Below are 16,593 nucleotides of genomic sequence, written 5' to 3' on the forward strand. Positions count from 1 at the left end.
ACTGAGCAGGCAGCAGCAAGCTACCTGTGGGGAGAGCTGTAAGCAAAGGGGGACATCATCAAGGCAGGAACCAGATGAAAGTTCAGTGATGTGGATGGGAGTCACAGGTTCTTTGTCAGCTGGGAGGGCTCAGCTGACAGCATGTCCTCCAGGGGATGCCCTGCTAAAGCTGCTCTCTGCTCCTGACGGAGGTGTGATATAGGAGAACCACCTGCTCTTCTCCACTAATGGCCACACAAAGTATTTTATTTTCTGAAGGAGGCTCAACTGTTTCCCTTAACCTTTCTGTTCCTCTGCTGTCCTTTCCTCATTGTAGGGCTGATTCGCTCTCGGGTGCGAGGGGCTGAAGTGGCTACTGCTGACATCCTCACCTTCTTGGACAGTCACTGTGAAGTTAACAGCGAGTGGCTGCAGCCAATGCTTCAGAGAGTGAAAGAGGTGAGCATCGTCTTCCCCTCTGGAAAGGATGGAGCTGACCTTTCTTGTGCTGGTGGATCCTTTGCCCTCACATGCCATCAGCAGTGCCAGTGAGGACATCATTCCCAGTTACTCCTTGGGCAGGCTGTCACAGAGGAAGACACAGCCTGAGCTAGATGGGCAAGAGATCCCTGATGGGCTTCTACATTGTCCTGCTAATGTGCCAGGGCAGGAGGTGCTCAGTGATGGGGATGCAACCTTGAATGCTTGAATCACTAACTTTTACCTTGGGTCTCCTGCAGGTGCTGTGCTTCCTAGTCCTGTCCACCTGTACATAGGATAGCCGTTTTGGCAGCACACACTGCAACTTTTCCGTGGTGGCCACCTCCTTTCTTGCTGCTGGACCCTCCCGTCTGCCTGGTCACTGCCAAAACTTTCCTTCCGTTATGCTCCTGCTGAGCTGCCAAAACACGTCACCTGCATGCAGGTGGCTTCCTAGCACAGAGAAGCTGCCTGTGAGTGCAGAAGTGTCCCTTTGCTGGTTCACTTGAGAAAGGATTAACATGAAGCTGGAAGAGTGAACATGAGGCAGGAATATCAGCAGCTGTCACCTTGGCTGCACTGTAGGGCTGGAGGGGGAGATCGATGGCTCTGCTGTAAGAGCAAACTGGGGAGAAGTGATGGGAGAATTCGCAGCCATCTTTCCAAGTGGCAGAGATTGATCCTCTCCTCTAAAAGGAGGATTCCACGTAGTAATGGGCCCCAGGAGAAGGGGTGGAGGCTCTAATGCTGCCTTGTATTCATGTCTGCTTGGCTTAATATGAAGGAGCAGAAGAAAGTGAAACTTGAGGATTGATGACTTAAAAGCTCCTGCTTTTTATTTCAGCTCAATAAATCCTCCATCTCAGAAGCCCGTAAATGTTTTCTTTACTGCTGCTCTTTAAGTCAAGCTGCAGCAGCAACAGCATAGGGGTTCCTAAGCAGAGGGGACCTCACTAGTTTCGTCAGGGAAGGATCTAAGTTGCAAAAGCTTGGGTGCTGACTCCAATATTATTTAGTGAGCAGATTTCAAGTCAGCCTATTTCTGACCTACTTCCTACTTTTCTGATGTGCATCCTAGTTCAGATTTCAGTCTTGCCCTGCCCAGTCCTAGCTCTGGCTGGTTGGAGCAGTGGCTGGAGCACCAGGCTGCCAGGTGGATGCTGGAGGGGCTCAGGCTGGGCAGACGTACTCTCGCTGTGCAGCAGTCACAGCACGGAGGGGAATAAACATGAATAATTGCTCTCACTTAGGATGCGCCATCCTGGCCAAGTGCGCTACAGCGGGAGGAACTATTGCAAGGCACAAAATGAAGGTTTTGATAGGAAAGGCATGGAGGCTGGCAGCTGTCCGATAACAAGACACTCTTTCTGGCATTGACAGCTCTCTGTTTCATCATGTATTTCAGCTATCACAAGACTTTCTTTAATGCCCTGTCTCATGATGCTGAAAAATTGTTATAATCTCAACTTCTAATTAATAAAAGAATTGCAAAGGAAAACTGTAAATATCTACACCCCTTAATGCCAGTAAAGTACCCTCAATATCTTAATATTATAATATTAAGTTTTTTTCAGTTTACACTATGATTCTTAAGTGTGGGGTCTTTATTCATAGTACTTGTTAGGAAGATGCTTTATCAGTAGGTTGATCATATCTAGGCTGATGATAATGAGTTAATTCAAGAATGGCTGAGCAGGAGGTATGCTGTCAGTAGATATCAAATACAAGCATAAAACCTCTGGGACAGTGATTCATGCCCTATGACTTGGGCAGGAAATAAAGAGCTGTTTCTTTGCAGCACTCCTGGGTGTTGGTGTCTCTGGCTCTATTCCCCACATCCACGGTGTGCAGCTGGCTAATACCCTCTGTCTCCATGTTTGGATGTAGCAGCCATGGATCCCTTGCCTGGCTACGAGAACTGCACTGGAGATGTCAGACGAAGATTTACATGTGCAGCTTTGTGTTTTCTGATCTCTGGTAGCTTTGCCAGACATTCAAGAAAAGCCTGACTTTTTTTTTTCTTTCCCCCTCCCCCGTTCTCTCTCTCCCTCAGGATTATACCCGAGTGGTGAGTCCAATCATTGATGTTATCAGCCTGGATAATTTTGCCTATCTGGCAGCATCAGCAGATCTGAGGGGAGGTGGGTATAATGGCTTGTGTAAGTTAGGCCTGAGGGATGGTGCATGAAAAATAATTGATGTTCTCTTCAGCTTTCTAAGAAAACAGGGTGATCATCTTTCCTGATGGGTTCTCTGTCCTCTTTTTCCTGTAACTTGAAAGTCAGATCTTTTGCAGAGTTAAAACCCAACTAGTGTTTCCCTCTTGAGCTTGCATCACTGTCACAACATTTTGCAATTTCAGGGCTTAGTTAACTGATTAAGCATATCGCCATGCCCTCCCTACACTACATGTACACCGGAGTCTGACAGGCACTTCCAGTTGCTGCGCCTGTCTGCCAGGCTATCTCATGGCATCTTCTGAAAAGCATTTTCACCTTTTTCCTGGCAGCTATTCCTGTGGTCATCCACAGTGCCTGGTGATCTTCTCCCTCTTCTGTGGCTGGGGTTCACTGCCGTGCTGCTTGCCTGCCAAAGGCTACTCCTTCTGTGGCTGCGCTTAACCTGTGGCTACCCTTAACAATGGTATAATGTTAGTGGCTGTGCTGCGCTCAACTGTCCGCCACAGGCCAACTATAAATACATGGTAGTCTTGAAAGAGGTGATGGTTATGATCCCTTCCAACTCAAACTGTTCTGTGATGCTGTGATTCTATCTGCAGGCCTTTGTTCCCAGAATACATCACATCCCACAGAGTCCTTTGATTAAAGCCTCATAGCTTTGGCAAACAGGGAAGTGTAAGACTGTCTGGCCAAAATGCAATTACATCTCATGCTGACAACACTGTCCTGAAGATATGGAGTGGAACTGAGCAGAGATCTGTAATGCTAAGGGATGAGGATGCCAAAACAGAAGCTGGTGACTTCTTAGCTACATTAGGATAGACTCTTGCCATTTTGGGTAGGCCACAAGGGAGGTCAGGGAAGGAAAGCAGGGATAGCCTGTGATGTAAAGGTGGAGACTATCACTGAAGCTAGTAGAAAAACAGTAACAAAACCTATTTGATATGTTTCTTTTCTCAGGGTTTGACTGGAGCCTTCACTTTAAGTGGGAACAGATTCCTATAGAGCAGAAGATGTCCAGAACAGACCCAACTCAGTCTATAAGGTAGCTGTCTCTGACGGACTGCGTACAGTCCTCCAAATGCCTTTACTGAGCCTTCACCCATATGACAAGGAGTGCACAGGGACTGCCTTGCTGAGGACAAAATGCCACAAACCCTTCATGTTATTTTCTGAATGCATTGAGGTCTATATCCTGATTCTGAGAGTATTACTCCCTGGATATTGTAAGAATAGCAATTACAGGCTTGTAGGTGAGCCACCTCTACAAGCCACCTCTTCTATACTTTTGTTTTTGTGGTCTCACTCAACACCCTGAATGCCTCAGAAATCCGTTTGGGTTTTTTTAACTACCTCCATTTTCCAGGTGAAGAATTAAGGAATGAAGCAGCTAAACAGTCACCCAGTAAATGTGAAGCAGACCTGGGAACTGAATCTTGACTAGTAATTTGGGCACAGAATTATCCTCCCCTCCTAAACGCGCATGTTCGTGGTGGAACAGTTATTGCCAGCCTTGCTGCTGTGTGCGTGGCTCTGAGGAATGTAGAATGTGACAAATCCCGATAGAAAAATTCACAGTGCTTGGCTGTACAGGCAGACAGCTCCCTGTTTGTAACATAAAAGTATCATTCAGTTTCTCTGTGTAATATGTGAGCCTCTGTTTTGTACTCCAGAAGCAACCATCTTGCTAACAGCAGAGCAGTACATTCAGCAAAGTCTCTCACACTCTGTGTGTTTGGTGAACACAGTCATCAGACAGTGCCCCTGTCATTCCTTTACACTGTATAAATGCAAAAGACACGGACTTACTCATGTAGTGCTTGCAGGGCCATCTAACAAAGGCAGGAGGATGATCTAGTGAGGGGGATCTCAGAAGCCCGCTGCAGGTTCATGTCCCTACTCTACTATATTCCTCATTTAAATGAGATACGATTTGTCAGGCCTGGACAAATTGTCCCCCCTCTAAAATAAAGATGGTAGTTGGTGGTGCTATGTATACGTGTGATCATTTTGTGGTTTCTTTTCCAGAACCCCTGTCATAGCAGGAGGCATCTTTGTGATCAACAAGTCCTGGTTTAACCACCTGGGAAAATATGATACTCAAATGGACATCTGGGGAGGAGAAAATTTTGGTAAGTTTAGGGTGTTTCAGGGGAATGACGCACTAACACAGAACCGCTTCCCAGTCTTCGTCGCCTACCCAAACTCTCCTTTTGAGGGAGATGATTGACATGTAAGGCTAGAGACATGGTCAGGTAATCCCCATGTTGGTCAGAATCATATCGCTGTCAACTGTGTGCAAAGTAAGTAGCGGCTTTTTGCGATCAGGGCTATCACTCTCTTACAGGCACATGCACTATTACACAGGTGCTTCCTCAAGTGAGAAAGAGGAACCTCCTGATATTTAAATTGCTGCTTGTTTTTGGAGAATATTCCTCCGTTCCTCCCTCCTTCACATGACAGACTGTGTTGCCCCAGCTCTGAAGTGGACAGTCACTCCTATGCTCTCTTCTTATACCTGCTCCTCTTTCCCAGATAAGTCTGAGTTGCTCTCCCAGCTTGATAGGTCGAAGGATGTTTTTCCTAATAAAACAAGTCTCTTTGTAAGTGGAATTTGGCTACAAATAGGTTGAGAATGCAAACATTTAGAAGCAGACTAGGGCATCACAAACATCTGAGGAGATCAGAGGCCCAGGCTAGTCTGTCCACTCAAGTGCTGCTGCCTTATAGGGCATGGTGCTGAAACCCATCTCCTTGCACTTCATGGTGGCACGGGTATTCCAGGCATCTCTCTTTGGCCCCTGTGAAGGGATGCTGCAATGTCACCAGGTGTTAGTGGCAAAAGGAAGAAGAGTATTGAAAAGAGGTTCACAGACACCTCGCGAATTTGGGGCGTTCATTTAGAAATGATGCAGGTGGAGCTGAAGAGATAAAAGCCTTACTCTGTTTTGCAGTCAACTTAAATAGACTTTTCTGTAGCAAACGCTGCCAAAAAATTATTCTGTTTCTACAGTTTCCATAAATGTAACAGATTTGTAAATAAATCCCTTTAAAGAAGAATTTATATGGTGTTTTCTAGCACCTGGAGGACCAATTAGAAAGAAAGAAATAGTCAGGAAGAGGAAACTTGTTTCTCTGAACACAGCTGGGAGAGCTGCCTCTTTCTGAAATGCTCTCTGAAATTAGGAAATAATATTTTTGTCTGATAACAGAATATCAAGGTACCACTTTTTTAAAACAAAGTGTATAATAATGAGTGCTTGTGTTCTCTGTTTTCTGAGGTCTTGCTTCAGTTTTATGGTATTCATTATATTATAAAGAGATATTAAACGGGGCTTGCATTGGGATCTCAGCAGTGCTGCTAGCATCAGCTAAGTACTGTAGGCAGAAGTAACAGGCAGCCTTTACCCAGGCATAACGACCCCATCTCCTGTGTCCCTCAGACTCCTCTGCATAGCCAAACCCAGCTCCTTGGTGTTCACTAGCCCTGCTCCAGCTGCAGAGCCAGCCACTTGGCCATCCTGCCAGCCTCTGAGCTGTCACTGTGTAAAAACTGTAAACACCAAAGACGGAGAAAGAATATTTCTTTAGGCTTTCGGTTGTCTGCACCTGCCCACCTGGGAGCCCAGTGTTGTTTGGTGCGTACGTCAGCAGCTTGATGCTAAGCAGAGCTCTCTGCCATAAGTGGCAGTGAATTACCTGCACACCCACAGCCCTTCTTGAATGTAGAGCTGATCAAAACCTCCACAGAATTCCTTCATTCTCCTTCAAATGGCTCCTGTAAAGCCTGTCCGTGGCTGGGCCAGGCTGTGTGGGACTGGGCCAGGTGTACAGGACTTGCCAGTTTTGCCTTGTTGTGTGGTTTCCCTGTAAATTCGTTGTCTCCCATCACTTGTCTCTTATCCTGCACCTCCACTCTTCACTTAGGAGGGGAAAGCTAAGAGCACAATGCTCTGTTTAGTGGAGCCTGTCCCTGAGCTGCGTTGCCACACCGTCACTGTGATGATGGCAGTGGGAAGGCATTTTAAAAACAAAGCAGGCTATTCTTTTTTAAAGCTAACTCTTTAAAGCTAACTCTTGTTTGGCTCTTCAACATAATGTGAGGCAACAATGTGAGGCTTCTACATTGAGCCTGTTGCTGTTGCATAGCAGAGGGGTAGAAACCAATCTGTATTTGACAATAAAAAGTATTAATTTTCCTTGAAGTATTTAGAATGGTTAATTTACCCTCCTAAAAAAAAATTTCCATACTTAATTGAAAATGAAATTTTGTGATCAACGAAAAATGTCGGTAATGTTCTGAAACACTATTTTTACTACAAGTTACAATTTTGAGTGGAAAGGAACTGTTTGGATAAGGTCATCATTTGCAGGTAAGGTGGGAGAGTGGTTCTGACTAATTTGGGTGGGCCGTTCCCTGCCCGGGAAGGCCATTTTTAATAAACTACTTTACTTTGAAAATTTTTTTCCTGTGAGGAAACAGGATAAGAGAATATATGGGAAGGTTACAGAACCGGACAAGCTCTATGCACACAGCAGGTACACAGAAATGATCAGGCACCAATTACAAGCTGCCTACATACCCTTCCAGCTGGAAGTGAGCTGGTAAACCCCTTTTTTTACGCTATGACAGGGAAAAGCCACAGTGATTAAGTCATTTAAAACACATATGGACTAGGTCACGTCCTGGAAAATATACAACAAAAATTTCTCGTATGCTTTCCTCCAGAGGATGGATGAAAGTCCTTAATCAGCTATGTTTGATCTCCATTTTCTCCTCTGTGTGTGCCCAAAATCTGCATTCTTTCACCCCTTCTTTAAAGAATTCTGTCATTTACAAACCTGGACATGCAGTCTGTCTGTGTGCCTAAGATATCAATATGGCATGAGGAATCCTCTCTTGGGAAATGGATATTGCTTTAAGTTACACATGCTAGATTGAGAGGGTTTTTTTTGTTATAGGCTGGAGTGAGTCAGAACCTCATATCCAGGAGAGCAAATGCCAGCTGGACACACCACCAGACAGAAAGTTATGTCTTGGCCTTTTGTTTGTTTTTAAAGCCCTCACTCTCTTCAAAGCTGAAACTCCCTGTGGAAAAGTGACTGAAAATAATAAGCTCTAGAAAAGTGTCAGGGAGATACAAGCGCTAGTAAGAAATGCCACAAAATACAGTCTAATAAAATGGGTTTTTACTTAGAAGCTAAATTAAATACACCATCTTCCCCCCCAAACACGCTGTTTAAACAAGCTTTCCCAGGAGCTAGAGAGGAAAGCAATGGAGAAAGATGAAGGCTGGGAAGATGTTAGTGTGTGTACATGCTTTGAAAGAGCCATTAGATCTGGATACATAATTTCTTTGTAATTTCTAAACATCAGAGCCCCATATTTCAGGCATTACTGGAGGCAGATCCCAACTGAGTAAAGTTTTTGAATAATCAGTCTACACAATCTGAAGTCCTTTTGGTAAGGGCTACCAAACTATGCAGCTAATTTTTGTTCTCCTCCTTCCTTCTTCTCTTGTCACCACCACATGAAACACAAGTGAAAAACCCCTCCAGTGTGGTAGTGATTAAACTTGCGAAGACAGACCCGTAAGCTTGAGCGAGGTCACATCTCTTCTGTGATGCAAATAAGTGCCTGTACATCAAAGCTCCTTGTTCTTCTTATCCTTTAACAAAATGTTGAATTTAGCTTCAGGACCAGCTGAATTTCTTCAAGGAGCAGGGTTTTCTGTATTTTTATAGTCACACTATTAGACTGACTTCTACTCTCAGTATGTCCCCTAGCAGAAGTAACTGGCGACAAACTGCAACTCAGTCATCCACTTTTTGTAGGTTTTTTTTGTTGTTTTGTTTTTTAAGTAACAGAGCCAAGCAGTACAGGAATAAGATATTGTAGGATGAATAGCATGGAGGTATGAGGGAGAGGACTCTGCTGTAGACGTTGACTCACTTCCTATACCCTCATCTCTTTCTCTTCTTTCTCCTTGTCTCCTAAACTTCCTTTCTTCCTCACATCATTTGCTTTACACAGCAAATTCTTCTTATTTTCTTTCATCCATATGCAGGGTTGGAGAGTTACAGAATTCCAAAACAAGGTGGGTGTGGGGGTGATCTCAGTCTGTTGTCAAATGTCATCCTGAAGGCCTGACGGCAACCACAAGGACCTGGTCAAAGGGAAAGGTGTCTCACTGAAATGCTCAGGGGAGCAAAGAGAGGAGTGGCGCTGTAGAAGGCTGGGGCGTCTCTGAGCCACAAAGGTTACCTCCATTTTAGTAAAAGGAGGACAGTTTTTCCATTCTCACCATGGCATCGCTTTTCCTGGTTTTGCTGTTACAGGCAATACATCTAGAGTAGAGGGGTAAGGTTTTGAAACACCCTGATGAAGCTGCCCTTCTTGGAAATGCTGCCGAATCTGCCTGCAGCTGTATGACTCTTGGGGTCTCTTCCAGAGCTCTCTTTCCGAGTATGGATGTGTGGTGGCAGCTTGGAGATCGTTCCCTGCAGTCGAGTGGGACACGTGTTCAGGAAGCGCCATCCCTATGACTTCCCTGAAGGCAACGCACTGACTTACATCAAGTAGGTGTTGGGTAGTTCGTGGTAGCAGCCAGGTCACCTTGATGTTGGGCATGTCTAAATAAGCCTGAATTCTTTGTTGTCTTTCTGCCTGATGACAGAGGAGAACAGCTTGTGGCTGAGCATCTGTTCTCAAGGGAAGGATGAGTTGCTGTTTTCTGTGAACAAAACCTGTTTCCTTCTCTGTTGTTTGTATTAGTGCATCTTTTTCTTCCTCAGTCTGCAGTGGAGGGCAGGAGCAGTACGCCAGAGAGACCCTGGCCATTCGTGGATACTGCCCTATGACATGTGCCTGTCTATCAGCAGTCCTTAGTCATCCTTGTTGTCTCTGAGCTGCTTTTGAGTCCAGAGATCCTACTGAGCTCTATGTGCTCTGAGACAAGCCCTAAGGAAAACTTCCGCTGCAGGACAGATGGGAAGAGAAAAAAGATGAGACAAAGCACTTCACAATGACAGTGGTTAAGCACTGGTGCAGGGCCCCAGAGAGGTGGTGAAATCTCCATCCTTGGAGATTTCCAAACTCAACCAGACAAGACCCTAAACAACATGACCTAACCTGAAGCTAGTCTGCTTTGGGCAGGAGGTTGGACCAGATGATACCTAGAGGTGCTTTCCAAGCTGAATTATTCCATGGCATTATTCTAATCTGAGGAAAGAGATACTGTAAAGTAAAGGAGGGTGATGGTGACAGTCAGTCCAGATGTCTCTGCAGAGGGAGTATATTTGAAAAAAACATGATAAACTATGGCTGTTAAAATTTTAACTTCTGAACTGAAGCGTCCTTGCAAGGCTTTGTAGACTTAACACATTCAATCTATATCCATCCATACTGTCCACTGTGTTTCATGTTTGGGACTGTCCACCACTCCCTCTTGGCAGACAGGCCTTGGGTCTGCCCACCCAGTGCCTGCTCACTGGGAGGGCAGGTTCTCCAGCAGCACTCAGCAAAGCATCTCCTCATCCCCATGCAGGAACACCAAGCGCACAGCAGAGGTGTGGATGGATGAATACAAGCAGTACTACTATGAAGCCCGGCCATCTGCCATTGGGAAGTCATTTGGAAGGTAAGCTGCCCCCAGACCTCGGTAGGACGGTTCTGGTAAGCCCCTTGCTAGCAAGAAATAGGTTTTGGATCTTCTCTGGGGCTAAGTGTAGGGAACAGAAATGCTCTGAATGACTGGCTTGCCAGGGAGGTTGCAGCTTGAGTGTCTGGCTAACAAGGTGTGCTTCTAATTCACTTTATTTTTCCCCCCAGTAACCCTGCATAAATCATTTGTTAGCAGACGGCCGAAGGCATATGTAATGAAATTAAAAGGCCAGACATTTAAGTGGATAGATGAGAATATTTTCTAACACAGCATGCAGCTGGTCTGGAAATATGAGCTATGCAGTTACTAGAGCTTGATCCAAAGTTCCTGCGCAGATGCAGGATCCTGGGGCAAGCACAGCTAGCTGGCACGTAGGGCAGGTTGGACTTGGTGCACTCCCCTCTTTCCTGATGAGTGAATGGGTGGTTTGCCTGGTTTGTAGGGCAGGAGAGCCAATGGTGAGACATCTCGTTTAGTGAGACATCTCGTTTAGAAACACAATCTGGTTGTAACTCGTCTCCAGCCCCTGTTGAGCCCACTTCTGTGCAGAATTGTGCTCCTTACAGCACCTTTGCTAAAACTGTCTCCAGGCCACATAGGATTTGGTGTTATGGGCATACGCATTTCTTTGTGACTGAGAAATCAGTGATGGACACCAAAACTTGGGATGAGGGGAGAGCTTGCTCTCTGTGCTAACAAACCTTATAACTCCGAAATAAATATAAAAAATCCCAGGAGTGGTGTATATGTTTGGGCTATATCTGTGGGTTATATCTGCCTGTGAACAAGTGACTATTGTATCAGCTTAAGGACTCGGCAAGTGTGGTTGTATCTCAAATGCGTAGCTACATGCACTGAACAATGATGCATCTCCTGCTTATTTGATGACAAGCAGGTTTGGTCTGGCCCACACACACTTTTTTGTTGTACATCGTGCTTTATTATCGTGATGCATCACATATTTTTGCACAGATAGCTTTGCCTACCTAATTTATCTGTCTTTGAGCTGACTGCAGCAGCTGGGCTGGGGCCAAATAGCAAGTAAGCCTGCTGCTTTTGAAGGAAACTGGACTGTTGTATATTGGACGTGGATATATTACTAATGTGGTTTAGGGCCAAAGCCTGCAGTTCTTGTTCACACAGACTTCCTAGTGGCTTTACTGTCAGCACTGGCTGAATAAGAGCTGGAGCAACACTGTAGGATTTGATTTCAGGCAATTTCTTGACCTGTAGTAAGAGTACTGCAAACCTGCATTAAATCTAGATTTTAGAATACAAATGCCTCTGACACCATCACTGTCAACTAGGCCTAAAGTGTAATGTATTATTTAACACCGAAGGACCTGGGCCCTGCCATTTTTCTGAAGCAAAGGAAGTGCAAGAATTGCTCTCTGAAGGTGTTTATGTCTTCCTTTTCTACTTTTTGCCACCTGCCTCTCCTCCTTTTCACCTCAGGTCACTGCTAGTGCACTGAACCCAGCAACAACTAGGTGGGAGAATGAGTAAGGGGGAAAAGTCGTATAGTTACCCTCAAACCTGGCTGATCTTCAGTGTTCCCCTCCCTCCTGTTCACTACCTTATCCTCAACAACCTGCCTGTGTTTCCAGTGTTGCAGACCGAGTGGAGCAGCGACGCAAACTGAACTGTAAATCCTTCCAGTGGTATCTGGAGAACGTCTACCCTGAGCTCAAGTGAGTCAGTTCTCTGCTTGTAGAAATCTCTGAAGGATCTGGGAGGTGGGTCACAACAAGAAGCTGAGCCTTGAAAGCAGTGGTCAAAAGGAGACTTATGCTTGGAAAAGCTTTTCCTCTGTTCTTCTTTCTGGTGAGAAACCTCCTGTGATTTCCTGGCTTGTATCATCACAACATCTCTGCAAAAGGTTTGTTGCTCCTGCCTCTGGGAGCCCTCTGCTCTGCCCCATACAGCCGTCCCTCAGACAAGTGCAACAGTGGTGTTTTCGGAGATGTGGGGTGTAGACAAGTGCCAGAGCACTACATCCCTCCTCATTAAGGTCTCTGCCTGTTGGATGCTCTGCTTGCAGGTAGTTGAGCCAAGTAGAGCTAGACAGCCTCAGTGCAGAGGTGTGGGTGGTTCTGAAAAAGCCCAGGTGAATGCCAGAACCATCTGTGCCTGTGGCTTCCCCTGCCCAGGATGCAGTAATGCTGTGGCATTGCTCTGCTGGGGGGTAGCCTGGGTAGAGCTGTGTTGTTAGCGCTTGCTGGCTAACACACCCTGACAACGCATCTTTTTTATCAGTCAAGCAAAGTCTGTAGCTAACATGGGTCAAGGCTAATACATCCAGCTGTAGTCTGGCCTTGACAAATCTTTCCTGTCTGGAAGACTCTGGGAAACGGGGAGGCAGAAGCAGGATAAATCAGTGTGGATATGGCTTTTTACTGCCAATGGCCTCTTTCAGAAGAGACATCACACTGAAGTGCTTCGGGTACACCTAAAGTACCTTATGCCTTCTGAAACAAAAGAGTACCAGCCCTCTGACCAAATTTTCCATTGACTTTTGCCTCCTCCAGACATTTCCAGTGGATAGCTAACACAATATTGTTAATTTTCTGTCAAATAAAGGGGACTATGTTTCAGTAAGGGGCCAGTTACACCCTTCTAAATGTGTGTGTGCTTTGTGCATTTCTGTGTACGAAGTGCCATGCAACTGTCGTTTTATTTCAAGGGTTCCTGAAAAGGAGCTGATTCCAGGAATAATTAAACAAGGAGGAAACTGCCTGGAATCTCAGGCACAGGATACCACAGGGAATACATTGGCTGGCATGGGAATCTGTAAAGGAACAGTCAACAATCCACCTGTCACTCAGGTAAGGCAGGCTTCAGTTTGGTGCTTTGCTCCTGCTTCTGCCCTTTTTATTACCGGTGAATGAAGAGGCATCTCTGGCCTTGGTGGGTTTGTATAGAAGTGAATGAAGGAAGAATTTGGCCCTGTTAATGATTTTAATAGTAATCAGAAAAAGAAGCTGTGCCCACCTCTTAGAGCTCTGTTGGCTCAACAGACCCAGCAGTCAGGCATAGAGTGGGAAGGTTTTCATCACTCAAACGCAACAGGTAGTGCTTGAATACTCAGGGGTGTGACTAGTTTGTAGGCGTGTGATCAGGGTTTGAGTCATGTAGCTGTTCCCACTCAGACCGTTGCTTGGGTGTGCTCTGCTTCACTGTTTAACCCATGAGAACTGGTCCTGGGGTATGCTTGGCTAGTACCCTGGCACGTGGGTAAGAGATTTTCCCAGGATCAGGAACGTTCTTTGGTCTGCCAGTTCAGCTGTAGCTGCAGATGGCTTGAATTGTGCTGTTTTACACATGCATTTCAGTGTAAAGCCCAAATAGAATTTAAATAGCCAAGACCCCAGCTGCAGTAATTTTCGGTGTAGCTCTCCTAACTGCAGTGGAGCTGTACTGGTTTATACCAGCTGAGGATCTGCACTCAGCCTCTTCTTTTGGTGACCAAAAGCAGCATGGAAGCAGCCTGAGAAAGCTAAGGGTCACAGTAAGATATTTTATGCCAGAAAACACATATTCACATCTGTTAACTGTTGGCAACCAGTTTGCAGCCAGCGTTCAACATGCCATTTAATCTGACTCATTGTTCCATGTCATTACTGTTTGAAATCTCTGAAACTTACTGCATTTTGTATTTCTTCCTTGGGGAAAGTATAATAATAATAATAGCTGATTGGGTTGTGTATCCATCTAGCAAGAGGAGGCTTGTGCTTTACGTGTGCTGGTGATATATGTTAGCTCACGGATATGCTTACATGTGTTTTGCTTCACTTGGCAACCTATAGGTCCCAGATACCTGTTACAGAACATGTCTGCTATGTAAAATATGCAGAAGCAGTTGCACGTCATGTAAGTCGGGGGTCCTCCCTGCTTTGTAGGCCTAAATCTCTAAAGCTGCAGAGCAGGGAGTTGCGTGGGATCCAAGGTTAATCAGATGGCTCACATGGTCAGGGGAGACAGCTGCAGGCTTTGAAATAGGCATGATGCACCAAGCCTGAGCATAAACTTCTGATCAGGTGAAGACTGCTGCCATAGTCTTCCCCGGGAGCCTGCGGTAAGAGTTGAACAAAGGATACAAGTTTTTGAAATACCTGATAGAAAAAACTCTCCCTCATCTGATCACCATTACGATCCTAATGCAACCTTTCTTTTTCTTATGACAAAGGAGTGGGTATTCAGTGACCCTTTAATTAGACAGCAGGACAAGTGTCTTTCCATTCCCTCCTTCTCTACTGGCTCTCAAATCACACTGGAAGCCTGCAATCAAAAAGACGGCAGACAGGTAGGTAACTGTGCACCTGTTTTTAATCCCACCATTGCCATGTATCGGTGTTCCTATATCAGTGCAGCCTGCAGGGGCAAGTTTAGTACTATCAAAGTGTATAGAAGTCCCTTCCATCTTCTGCGTCTCCCTCTCGGGTGTGTTTCATAAGCTGGGATGTATGAGGTTGCCTGCAACCAAAGCGGGGAGCACAGGCTACACTAGTGTGTGGGTGTCTGCCCTGCCTGGGCCCTCAGCAGCGTGGTTAGCTCCAGCCCAGTAGCACCCCGACCTCGCTCCTTAGATACACTAATGTTCAGCCGTATCGGTGCATGGATGGAGCACAGCATCAGAGAGGGGTAGATAAGCAGCAAATGCTTTGAGATACCCAAGAGAAGGGCGATGTATGCTATTGTTTGTTAATTTATTTGGAAGTGAGGGAACTGTTCTTTGTGCTGTTTTTGGACACGTGAACAGTAAAACTGAGTGTGTGCAACTCATTTGAGAAGTACCGACTAACATAAAGCACCATATGTTCCACCCAAACTGCTCCCTGAGGAAAAATACACAGCAGCAGCCTTCCCAACAAAATGCAGCTCTGTGACTCTTACGCTGTTTCCAAGATGTGCATCCCTGATCTGTCAGGACACATAAGTCATTTTGTCTTACAGTACAAGGTAAGAGGTGGCCTCTGCAACGGCCAGGGTGCCCTCACAGGGATGTGATGTGCCTTTTCATCAGAACTGGGCAAAACACAACAGGTGACAACGCAGCACTGGCAGACAGTGGACTGGGCTTGTCTCATCCCTAGTTCCTGTGCTTCCCTCTACACCAGGACACAACACATTTTCGGTCATCTAAGGCTGTGCTGGCTCTGTTTTCTGACACAGCTATTGTTTTGTTAGCCCAAAGGTAGGAGACGACTCTGCTTGCTACCAGGCCTCGTCAGCATCCTCTTTTGTCAGTACTTTTTAATGCTGTATGAATTTCTGAATTTAGTTCTTCCTGAAAGAAAGCACTGAAATCCAGTCTTGCCCATTTATGGAAAGCCTGTGTAGACTTTCCTCTGGAGAGTTGGTTAATGCGGAAATGTCTTGAAGAGTTGTCATCGTGAATATGCTGGGAAAATCTGAGTTTGGATTAGCCTTGCAAGCATATCCCAGGTGGGCTCCGCTTGCCTGCTCCTTTTTCTTGCTGGTAATCACTTACCCCCTTGCTGTGTAATTAGGTCACTTAGCTTCCCCTTAGGTGCCTTGCAGCACTTTCCTCCCTGGCAGCAGAGAGGACTCAAGCAGCTGCCAAGATCAGCTGTCTTTCCCCACCTCCCCTGTCATGGAAGGACAAGGGTCCCCTGAAGGGGGGTGGAGTGCAAGTCCTATTAGCCAGAAGAGAGATTAATCCACCCTAACACAAGCAGGCTCATTCTGCTGCTGGAGTAGGATTTATTGAGCCTTGATGTGTTGGTTACATACAGGCTCGTTATAAAGACATGCACACACACTTAAGGATGTGAGACGTTGTTTTCCATTACCTTATGTGAACAAACTGCACTTAAATCAAGGACTTGACCTAGCAGATGACTGAGCCAACTGACTGTAAGCAAGCATTTTGTTTAAGCATTTCAAATAATTAGAGACTGATTTGAATCACAGCTGCCATTCCAAACCAGCTTGTGGCTGAAGGGATGAGGTGGGGATGAAGTGGGAGAAGTGCATTTGAATTTTTAATCTAATTTGGGTTGAAATGCTCTGAAATGTTGGGGTTTTTTGGAAGTCCCAAATTCCCATTTCAGATTTCTACTTAGAAATCCAGTTCTCCTTGCAATGCTCAAGTTTATTGTGTTCTTGTGGAATGTTGTTATCATCCCTTCCTTCCATAAACACAACAGTGATAATTGTTGTTAATACTGACATCGGATTTTAATTAGCTCGAAGTTAGTAATCTTTGCAAACTATCCCATTCTCTCTCCTCCGTCTCTGTTCTAGAGGGACCACCTGCATCTAATGCA

The 16,593-nt window shown here is 45.6% G+C and overlaps 1 protein-coding gene across 5 annotated transcripts in view; it reads left to right on the plus strand.

Moving 5' to 3' along the window:
- GALNT16 (polypeptide N-acetylgalactosaminyltransferase 16) overlaps positions 1 to 16,593 on the plus strand; it is a 115,829-nt gene that overhangs the window by 70,097 nt on the left and 29,139 nt on the right. For 4 of the 5 annotated variants that reach the window (XM_054199674.1, XM_054199672.1, XM_054199671.1 and 1 more), the window contains exons 6-14: positions 317 to 438; positions 2,513 to 2,600; positions 3,600 to 3,684; positions 4,668 to 4,771; positions 9,092 to 9,218; positions 10,187 to 10,279; positions 11,911 to 11,994; positions 12,987 to 13,128; positions 14,490 to 14,606. In XM_054199674.1, the coding sequence (XP_054055649.1) occupies positions 317 to 438; positions 2,513 to 2,600; positions 3,600 to 3,684; positions 4,668 to 4,771; positions 9,092 to 9,218; positions 10,187 to 10,279; positions 11,911 to 11,994; positions 12,987 to 13,128; positions 14,490 to 14,606 (962 nt within the window). Of the gene's footprint in view, positions 1 to 316; positions 439 to 2,512; positions 2,601 to 3,599; positions 3,685 to 4,667; positions 4,772 to 9,091; positions 9,219 to 10,186; positions 10,280 to 11,910; positions 11,995 to 12,986; positions 13,129 to 14,489; positions 14,607 to 15,256; positions 15,387 to 16,593 lie in introns of those variants that run through there. The other variant, XM_054199673.1, reaches the window with a different exon arrangement.

The sequence above is a fragment of the Rissa tridactyla genome, chromosome 4 (assembly GCF_028500815.1).
Source record: "Rissa tridactyla isolate bRisTri1 chromosome 4, bRisTri1.patW.cur.20221130, whole genome shotgun sequence".
Lineage (NCBI taxonomy): Eukaryota > Metazoa > Chordata > Aves > Charadriiformes > Laridae > Rissa > Rissa tridactyla.